The sequence below is a fragment of the Benincasa hispida genome, chromosome 1 (assembly GCF_009727055.1).
Source record: "Benincasa hispida cultivar B227 chromosome 1, ASM972705v1, whole genome shotgun sequence".
NCBI classification, from domain to species: Eukaryota; Viridiplantae; Streptophyta; class Magnoliopsida; order Cucurbitales; family Cucurbitaceae; genus Benincasa; species Benincasa hispida.
In genome coordinates, this window is record NC_052349.1 from 22,588,857 (window position 1) to 22,600,198 (window position 11,342).

The window sequence follows — 11,342 nt, forward strand, 5'->3', positions numbered from 1 at the left end:
TTAGGGATCAAATAGAAATTAGAGCAAAAAACTGAGGATAAAAAATGTATTATTCTCATAAAAATATTAATTTTATATGTTTATTTAAAGTTCTCATACTAAAAGGAGTAGACAGGCTATAAAAGCATTGGTTAATCAATGAAATACAAAATATACAATCACACAGGGATGTCTAGGTTTTATACTCTTCTCTTAAACTCCCAATCCAACATATCATGGAAGGGTTATCGGTTACGAAAGATCAAAAAGGTCGTAAACATACATCGAGTTTGATAGGTAAATGAAGAAAAAGAGTTGATTTATATCTCAAAATTTTTGAGGTTGTATCACTTAAAACCACCATCTGAAGAGTGAAACTCTAAACCCTATTTGATTACGATTATGAATGTGAAAATGGTGTATTTTCTCATATTTTCTTTTGTCAATAAAAGCATTGAAATTTTTAGCCAAATTTAAAAAACAAATTTTTTTTTTAAAGTGAACTCATTTAGGTTCTTTTTATTTATTTATTTTTTTTAATTTGACTGAAAAAAATATGATAATGATGCTCAAGAATAGCAAGAAACTAAGTATAACACATGTTGGAGAATAAATTTTTATAAATAAACCAATTTAAATCCTTCATTAAAATTTCATTTCTAAACCATAAATGTATAATTTTCACGTGTATAAAGGGCTTTTAAATGCAAAATTTAACTCGATAATAGACTAGAAAATAGATAGCACTAGGTTTTTAACTTTTCAATGTTCCTCTATGTTTCTCTACTAATTTAATATCACGTGCATTGCATGTGACCAATAACGTTTAAATAGTAGCATGCGAGATTATATAAATAAATTTACGAGTTAACATAAAAAACTTATTTTTTTGTGTTTTATCAATTGAACTATTTAGAATTAATTTATTTTTTTTAAATAATTTATTTTTATGAAATACAAATAAGATCATTATTGTTACAATATATAATGCATGGTATAAAATGGATGTACAAATCAAACTTAAAATTTTGTGTTTTTTAAAAGAAGTTTTGATTAATTGCACAATTATTTGCCATATAGTTTAGATGCCTACTATTTCAAATATTTAGGTTTGCTTTTATACATATATAAATTTGTATACAATTATATTATGTTTAGAGCGACCCTTGATAAATAATTTAAATAATAAAGTTTAAAATACCTCACAATAGAAGTGATAAAACAGTGATATGTTTACCATAACTTGAAATAATATAATAATAAAAATGTTGGTATTTCATGATATTTACTAAATACTATCTTTTTTATAGTCCACTGAGTTGCTTCAATTATGTTAACTTTTAGTCTAAAATCCTTAACTTTTCTTTCTTCGATCAATAGACATTTGACCCGATTAATGTTTCAGTAGGAAGCAAGTGGTTGTATTTTGGTGGGGCATATGTTATAAAATGATTTAAGAAATATGAAAATAATCTAAGATTTTCTCCATTTTTTTCTCCTTTGCAAGGTTCTTTTAATATAAAAATACATTTGAAACCCTATAGTTAACATCCAATCTACTTCCTATTGCTTAAAATTCAAAATTTTAGTTGTAGATTTGATGAAAATGGATTTTTATATTTAAATAAAATGCAATGATATAAAATAAATCTAAAAGAATTAAGATGGAGTAAAACAAATTGTTGGAGGTTATTTATTCTAAAATCAAATGAATTTAGTTAAAGTGAATTATTAGGTTTAAATACAATGCAATAAGATAAAACAAATTTAAAAGAATGAAAGTTCGGTAAAACAAATATGTTGGAGATCATATATTCTATGAGATCGTACGAATTTTATTAGGTTGTGTTATTAATAAAATATAGTGCAATGAGATGAAACAAAAATTTTAAAAAAATGAAAGCTAGGTAAAATAAAAATGGTGGACATCATGTAAAATCTATGAGATCAAATAAATTTGACTATGACGAGTCTTAATATCTAAATACATTGCAATTATACTTTAAAAAATAAAGGAAAAATTGAGTGAAACAAATTATTTGATCCCAAAATCTATGAAATTAAGGGAGGGAAGTAATGGCGGCCAACATAGGTTGAGATTATTTAGCATCTTCGTTTATTTCATTCTCTATCTTCCTCTCCCCCACAGAGTACTATTTCTTTTCAATTTTTATACAAAATAAGAAATGCAAGCAAAATTAGATGAGTCACTAAAAGTTAGAAAAAATAAATTTAAATAAATGGTATAAACTTATCCCCATTTATAATAAATAAAGTAATGAACAAATTGTCCCTAATTTGAATCAATCCTTCCAATGGAGTCAATGTATGCAGACATAAATCATCAAACACCTTCTACACGCCCCAATTGAAATTCAAATCTCATCTCTCCATATAAATAAACTCCAAAATCAAATCCCTCCAAAAACTAAAAAGCAAAACTCAAAATAAAAAAACAAACACATTTCAATATAACATAAAAAAAATATATATATACATGTTGCAAATATCCATTATCTATTCACACCTGTTTCGAAGATCCACTATCCACATAGGCAATTTAAAAAATTTATTCTTCGTTTCGCGTTTGAGTTTTTGGATGTAAATAAATTTCTAATTCAATTCCCTAAAAAAAAAAATTGAAAAAGCAAAAATAATAAATTAACGGTGTGAGATCGTTTTGATCAAATATTTATTATCCACATGCAAAATGTTAAGGCTAAGAAGATTTCTTCTATTGTTTATCATTTCGGCATTTGGATTGGTGATCCATATTTCTTCTATTTTCACATAGTGATTTATTGATTTATTCCTCTCGGATTTCTTCAATTTAGTAGTGAAGTGAAGTTGGGTAGAAGAGAGAGTTGAATATTCATGACCAAAGCTTTGACTCCGAATGGAATAAGTTATAGATATGTGTCTATTTGTATCTCTTCAATAAGAGATTTCGTTTGAATTGCATTCTAGCATCTATTACACCCTATCTGGAGGAGTCGCATCCCATCAAAATCAATTGCAACTTAACACTATTGTTTTTAAATATATAAATTGAAAAGTCACCCTCACTCTCTTTCAAATGGAAACCTACACTTAAAAAGTCACAACTACTCGACAAAGGGCAAGATAAGAATTTAAGAAAAATATAAAGGGCAAAAGGGGTAAATAAAATAAAAAATCTCCCTACATAGCCACTTTTAATATCATAGAGATTCACTAATAAATCCTATGATAATTTTTCTGGCTACTTTTAGATAAGATTTTGAAAGAAGAATAATTTTATTTAGAATTTAAATAAAATCAAGTAAAATTAGTTATAATTACAAATCATTAACAAATCATTCAAACTAATTCACTTATAAAAATTTAAATTGAAATTACTATGTTTTGATTGATACAACCTCTGTATAAATTGATTTTGTTTTTGGGGCACTTGCAGACTTAACAAAAGAAGAAGCAAATATTGCACGCGTGTCTATGTGTTTTTCTCTTTCGCAAAGGTAGCAAAAAAAAAACTTCAGTCCAACCCAAATATAATTATCTAAAAAATTCTTATATACTCCCAAAGCTTACAGATATACATCGAAAAGGACTAAAGGACTAAGTACGTTCACTTCCTTATATACCTTACCGATAATTTATTATTAGTACATTACGTTATTAGCTAGTTTGGTAATTTTCTTAATGATATGCTTGCATTATAAATGAAGGTTGATATACACTATTTATACACTTAAATAATGATACATCATTGATATATTTTATAGTAGTATATCGATGTACTTGAAATTTAAACATGCTTATTGATTGATGCCTAATAGTTTGTTGATATACTTAGAATTTTAATAAGTTTATTGATTCGATGTATTTCAAATACTATAATTAGAATTTTAACTAATAAACAATGAATATACTTCATTTTAAGTATATCATTAAAATAAAATTAATCAAGATAATAGTGTATCGAGGATATATGTCAATTAATTGCGTAGTGACCATATACCTAATTTGAAGTATATCCATACAATAGTGTGTAATGCTTACAATAAGAAATGGTGGAGGGAAGCAGGAAGGAAATATTTGGCTACATTTGCATTAATTGCTGTAGGTTGTAGGGTATTTCATTGGGAATATTTGGCTACTTTTGCAAAATACCTAATCTATTTTACCAACCACCACAATTTCCCTTTGTTTTTCCTAAGGATGATATTGTGGAAGAGTCGATTAAATATTCCTAGAACAATCAAACAATATTTGGAGACAGTTAGGAAGCTAAGAAATTAGAATATCTTGAGCTGAGTTTTGAGATTATGGCCATTTGATTTCAATTGAGTTTATCATATTTGCTGCAATCTTTACAATTAGCATTTGGTTTATGTGTTTCTTTCTCAAAGCAATCTACATCCTTATCTTTCTAGGGTTCAATCAAGATTTTAACTTTCAGTTAGAATCTTTTCCTGCAAAGCTACAGATAATTGCATTTAATACGAGCCAAATATGATATTACAATAAAAGTATAGGCATTCAGAACAAAATAAAACAAACAAAAGAACTTTCTTCAGTCACCTATTTTACTCTACCATAGCATCGCCTGATGCTGTAGAACCTGAACTGGAAGAAGATTTCCCTTTGTTCTTCTTGCCTGTACATTCCAAAATTTTGACAGATTAATTGGTAAGTTGTATAAATATAAGAATTGAGAGAAGAAATGGGGTAATTAGTCAAGACTTGCCTTTGCTCCTTAATTGCCTGAGCCTAACACTCTTCTTCACATGGAACTTGGTCGACGTCCTATTGGTGTTTTTAAGTTCTACATCATCATAGCAGAAATAGAAAGAAATTCTCATTCCAAGTGAAATTAATAAGGTACAAAAAGTAAAAACTAATTCAATCAAGTTGTGTCATTAACTGACGAGTCATATACCAATTTGATGCTCTGTTCTTTATCGTTTTTTCTCCTAGTATCTGCGTTATATCACCAGATCGTGATTTTTCATATATAAATGTAGGAAATTTTCAATGAATTAAATCTTTTTAACCTAGCCCTATTCCGGTCTGGCCCGGTATGGAATGAAATTCCTTGATTGGTTCTTCACTGAGAAATTATCCCTTTATCCTTCAATTCTCCAATAAAAAGAGAATAGAAGAAATCCTACTTGTTCAAATCATTTTGATAATAATAAGTTTGACCACCTCGTCCCGGACCGTCGCAAGGAAAACTATATTTGGATCAGCTTGCACACACCTCAACTAATCTCAGGAGACAACTCGCCTAACCCTACAACATTTGGATGTCAAGAAAACTTGTATGATATTAAATCCTTGGTAGGTGACCACTGACTATCATGGATTGAGCCCATTACCTCTTAACCTTTTATCAAGGTCATGCCTCCTATTTTCCACTAGGTCAACCCATGATGGTTTGTTCTCTATCATTTTTCATACACAAGTTTTCTTGAAAATGAGAAAATGGGAAAAAAAAAATATAGGGGCTGGAGAATTTGAGTATTATTCGCGCACAAAGCATCAGGATGCTAAAATTCATTCCCAGCTGAACGAAATCCAACCAGAGTTGGGAATATTATAAATCACACAAAGGATTCCGATCACTTTTACAAGAAGCACAGGCATTATTTTGTAACAAGTGGGAAATATGCCAAAAGTGGCCCAAAATGTGAAGGGTGGAAGAAGCTATCGAATCCAAAGATACCGTGCAAACACACATGCATACACATATAAGACCTCAAGGACTACTAGCTGAACAAAACGCTGCACCATAGATCACCTTTCTAAGTATTAGTTCTAAATTTCAGTATGAGGAGTGAAGGAACGCCCTGTAAGTGAACCAAGCATGGTAAAAGATCACAAGCACAGTGCAAAATGGGAAAGAAGATTCCCCATCTAATACTGCTCTTCCATCTAATAAAAAGATCCATTTGTCAGGACAGTGCAACCATTCACCAAATAAAAATATTCCTTCTATAGCTTTGAGTATTTGAGAGGAATCTTTAGCTAGAAACAAATAACAGAATATTAACAGCCTAGAGAAGACTTTTGATACTTTTCTTAATACCTTGGCTTTTGCAGCCATCTCACATGTAAATTATAATGTCCCCTTCAGCAATTATAGTTTAAATGATCCATGTACCAATGGAAGAGTTTTAAGCAATCTGCCATGGCTTGAAGCTTGGCTTCCCTCTTTTTGGATACACACACACACACACATACTTTTTTTATTATATACTGAATTCCTAGTTTGTTATAATAATAATAATTGAGGGGGGAAAAAAAGAAAAAAAAAAAAAAAAAAAAAGAGCACAGTGCCTGGTAATATATTTGATTTCTTCTCCATAACCCTAACACCAAATTTATTTTCATTAAAAGATTCAGGTACCACAAAACCACGTTCAAGCCAAGGAAGATTGCTTAGAACTCTTCCATTGGCACACTTTAACAACTGTTCCATTAATTAACGAGGTCCCTTGGGATTGAGGAGGCAAGGAAGAAAAAAAGCAAAAGCAAGAGAAAGTATTATATTGGGACTTTGAGGGTATGTTCGGGAGTGATTTTGAAATGGTTAAATCATTTTTGTCATGTATCACTCTAAAAAAATGTTCCACACATGACTTTCGGACAATCAAAATTGAATTTGAATGATTAAAGGGACATTTGAAACTTTGGAGGTGATTTTGAACATGATTTTAACAATTTCAAAATCACTACCAAACATCCCCTAAGACGGTCCAAGTTCTTTTACCAAGTGATTCCCATCCCACTTTCAGTTTTAACAGACTCACAAAATTCAAAAAGCACTTCTTACAATATGTGTAGAGCATCTATGTTTAGAAGAAACTAGCAAGTTGAGTACACTTATCTAACCAAAAATGACTCTATTAATCCATTCGCAAACTTATTCACCCAGGAACGGATACATTCAACAAAGATCTCCTACAGCTCCTTCAACAAGTTAAAATTGGAAGAAAACCCAACATAAAGTTGACAATTGAAGCAACAGTTCAAATATGAAATTAAGCAATCGCATCCCAATTTCATCAAGTAAGACGATATAACAATAAGCATATGAAAGCTGCATTACCTTCAGCAACAGCCATTTCAACATCTTCCATGTTTGTCAGACCCATCTGTAAAGCTTCCTTCTCTTCCTGTAATTAGTAAGAAGCGAAGAACAATCAATTCGCACCACAGATACTTTGAATTGAAATATACAGCAGAAAGAGACATGCGGAAACAAGCGCAAAGCACATAGAAGCCATACTCTGCGTTTTTTCTTCATCAATTTGCGCTTACGCTTGCTGGATACATAAGTAGGTTGTTGTTTGATCTTGAGCTTCTTGGTCAAGGGATCACCATGAGCGTCTCTCTTCATCTGAGCTTTAAGTGCTCGTCTTTGCTTCTGAACTACATTGAACTTCGCCATTGTCTTCAACCTCCGAATTCGTTTCACCAACAAAACCCTAAATTTGAGGTATTTATCTCTCCATGGAACTCGGACTGATTTTACGAACGGAGGAAATAAATGTACCGTATTCGTGATTATTATAATTTACAATTAGGGTTTTAAATTTCTTTTTTTTTAAAAAAAAAAAAATCTAAAATCTAAAATGATTTTTTCTTTTAATTTTTACAGATGAAGAGTCCTCTATGATTAATGACCCACCCCTCATAAACATATAAATTCTAACATTCAACTTACGTCACAACACACTACATTTTATAACCTATCGCATTAGGGATTAGAGATGATCAAGTCTATTATAGTCCTCACACGATAGTCATCTCTAGCACGATGAAGATTTTTACAACAAATGTGAGAAAAATGGAAAAAAAAAATAACAAACTTACGCACTTTATAATATATCGCGTTAGGGATGACCATGTGTAGCCCTAACAACATCGTTATCGTCATCGTTAGAGTTACACATGGTCATCCCGTTAGAGCTGCGATATACTTAATCATTCCTAACACAATACGTTATAAAATGTAGTAGTGCACTATGAAGTAAGCATAAGGTTAAAATTCACCATTATAATTACCCTTGTGAATGAATCATCCGTAAAATAAAATTAGAAAAAAAGACCCCCCCAGTCTAATTGTTTTATGAATTTTTCAAAAAAAAAAAAAAACAAAGGAAAAGTACTTGATCCCTAGATTTCAAAATGTTACACATTTAGTTCTCTTTCATATTGGTTTTAACTTAATCCCTAGTAATCAAAATATTACAAGTTTATATTTGATACTTTAATTTTGTTTTGATTTAGTCTCTAAGTTTCAATATGCCTACTTTCAATCATTAGTGTCAATGACTATTAATTAATTTAAAATAACTAAAGTAAAATTTAAAAATTAAAAATTAAATAGTGATAAACTGAGACTTAATTAATTATATATTTTTTAAATCATTTAATTTACATTTATACTAAAAACAAAAAGCGAGTGTTTAGTGAAAAACAGAGGTTAAAAGTGTAAATTTTGAAATCTATGGACCAAATTAAAACAAACTTAATCTCAATGGTGAAAAATTGTAACATTTTTTAAATATAGGAATTAAATTGAAACTAAACCCAAAACTTAAGAACTAAATATGTAACATTTAGAAACCTTGACCAAATGAAAATTAGACTTAAAATTTAGTCTAAAATTAATCTTTAACTTTTGATTTGAGTCTAATTAGTTTTAAAGTTTTTAACTTTGTATCAAATAGAACATTGATTTATTTGAATAGTTTTTTAAAAATCACATATAAAAAAATCAAAGTTTAATTTCTTATTAGAAACTAAATTTAATTTTATGTATTTGGTAATTTAAAAAAAATGTTTAATATATTATGAACCTATTAAATATGAATTTGAAAGTTCAATGACCAATTAAATGTCATCAAATTTTGTTACATTCGATCAAGTTTTCAGAACTTTGAAAATATTGAGAGGTATACCTAAGAGAGGCAGCAAGACCGTAAAAAGAAGAGATTGACCCGATAAAAGTTGTAAAAGAAGGTAAAATGACAAGGATTGAAGAACAATATAAATAAGTGGAAGAGTCGATCAAAAGAAGAAAAAGAAAAAAAAAACAAAGTAGTTTGAAGATGGAAAGAAGATTTGTGTGATTAAGATAGATGATAAGGGGTAGGTGGTAGCTAGTCTCTCTAACGATCAAGTCAAGTACGTGTTTGAGAAAGAGAATCATATGATCATGCACTTGTATAAATTAATACGAATCCAAGTTCACTTATTTTAATTGAAATTTTTTTATGAATCTTGGGTAAACAAGTTTTATTTTGATATGGTTCCATATATGACAAAATGCGTTAAATTAATAACAAAAGTTAAAAGTTATTTGTAAATATAGCAAAAACGAAGTAAAAAGTCTAAAAATCTGTCACCATCGCTAGTACACGATTTCAATCAAAATCACTAATACATAAAATGAACCAAATTGATTTCTTTCCAACTATTTGCATTTGTATTTTTTCTTCTTCTTCGTAGTTTTCTTTAATGTTTTTGTTTTTGTAGTTTCATTTTTTCATAAGTCATTTTTTCTTCAATGCATGTTTTATTTTACTTGATTTTTTTTATCAACTAAGTTTCTGATTAGTTCACAGCCTTAATCTAACATTGGTCTTAGTAGTTTTCTTTTCGTTTCTTTTCCTTTTTTGTAGCCATTTTTTTCAGCTAAGTTTTTTTTATCCAATAAGTTCCTTTTGTGGCCAGTTTTTATCAACGAAGTTTCTTGTTAACTCACAACCTCAGTCTAAGTGTGGTCTTTGTAGTTTTTTTTAATTGTAGCTTGCGTTTATAGATTGATCTTTTATTTTTTTTATTGAGTTTCTATCTTTATTGTCTCATATCACCGATAGATTCCAAGTAAGTGTTAGGAGTTTTCCATTAATAAATTTCAATATCGTTTCATATCACCGATAGATATCATAATTTTTTTTTAATCAATTTTTATTGCCGTCTCATAACACTAATAGATTTCAATAAGTGATAGGAGTTCATAATTTATAGACTTAGACTATGAATAAAGTCTATGAGTGATTGACAAACTCTTATCACTAATTGAAGTTCATTAAGGGGGTGTTTGTGGCAAGGAGTCGGAGAGTAGGGAATTGGGAAGTGTGGAGTTATGAACTCCACTCCTTGCTTGACCCAAGGAGATAGTAGATCCTACTACTAAAAAATCAATTTTATACCTTATTAGCACCTTACACTATGAGCTTTGGGAGTTCACAACTCTCCATATTATTACGGTTGAAGTCCTAAATCTCGTAATATTCCATAGTTTGTAATTGTAATGTACAAACATTTTATTTATGTAAGAAAATATGTGATGTTTTATTTCAAAATTAGTTGCATTAATCACAAACTAATAAACTAAAATCTGAGGTATCTTGTAACTTAAACATGTATGTAGAGACATACGGGTGGATCATGTTTAAGTAATAACCTAAATGGTCTGTAGTAGATGGATAAGACTGGATACCTTATCCTGGTGACACTACGAGTATGGCTCACTTTGTAGATATTACAAAATTTTATAAAGTGCTACAAATGATCTAATCCTGATCATTCCCGTGGAGACATTTAAGTGGGGATATTCTATATAAAGGAGTTTGTATAAGATCGAACCACGAAATGTTTAGTCTCATTATATAACACCGTTCATAATAGAGACTTACATTTCACTCGGATGACTATAGGGATCATGACCTGAATCCTGAGTGAGTTATGAACTCCTGCCTATGAAAATGGTCCTTTGATTTGTATGGGTGAGAATGGCCAGATCGCCGACTCAATAAGCCTACCATTTTGAGGATTCGTCTGATTGGGAAACTGGAAACACAGCTACACAAGAAGGAATTCACTCCTTCCCCAATATTAGGGCAAGTAGATAAATTGCTCCCTTAAGGACTGATTCTGGGGCTTAAACAATGTGGCGTCATACCCTCTCTTGGCCCGAGAGGGGTTTGATCATAGTTAGACTATGATTTATTGTTTATTAGAGGGATCAGTGGTACTTGAGGAGTTAGATGTAACTACAAAGGCAAAACGGTAATTTTGGCCTAGCTGTACTTACGAACAATTTGTGAAAGGTCGTTTTTTAAGTTTTATGTCCTAAAACTCGTGGTTTGTAAATAATTAAACTTATTCTGAAAGTTCAATAAGTTGTTATTAAATATATGAATTGCTTATTTCGTTTTAGAAATAAATCCAATAAACTAAAAGATCTATGACTATTACATGAATACTTGAACTTTATGTAGAGACATAAAAGTGTATCAGGTTCGAGTGAATAGTCAAAATGATATATAGTATATGAATAAGATTGATTGTCTTATTCTGGTAAC

General features: G+C 29.9%; 1 protein-coding gene across 2 annotated transcripts; it reads right to left on the reverse strand.

The window, feature by feature from the left end:
* Positions 1-4,276: 4,276 nt before the first annotated feature.
* Positions 4,277-7,514, reverse strand: LOC120088229. Of its 2 annotated transcripts, XM_039045408.1 has the most exons (4): positions 7,253-7,514; positions 7,073-7,139; positions 4,709-4,786; positions 4,277-4,618 (listed from the first exon to the last, which is right to left on the reverse strand). In XM_039045408.1, exons 1-4 carry the CDS (start codon positions 7,412-7,414, stop codon positions 4,548-4,550), a joined length of 378 nt encoding a protein of 125 aa, XP_038901336.1. In that variant the 5' UTR covers positions 7,415-7,514; the 3' UTR covers positions 4,277-4,547. The 2 variants fall into 2 exon arrangements, with proteins under 2 accessions (XP_038901336.1, XP_038901418.1); XM_039045490.1 differs by lacking the exons at positions 4,277-4,618; positions 4,709-4,786 and adding an exon at positions 4,853-4,941.
* Between the last annotated feature and the right edge of the window lie 3,828 nt (positions 7,515-11,342).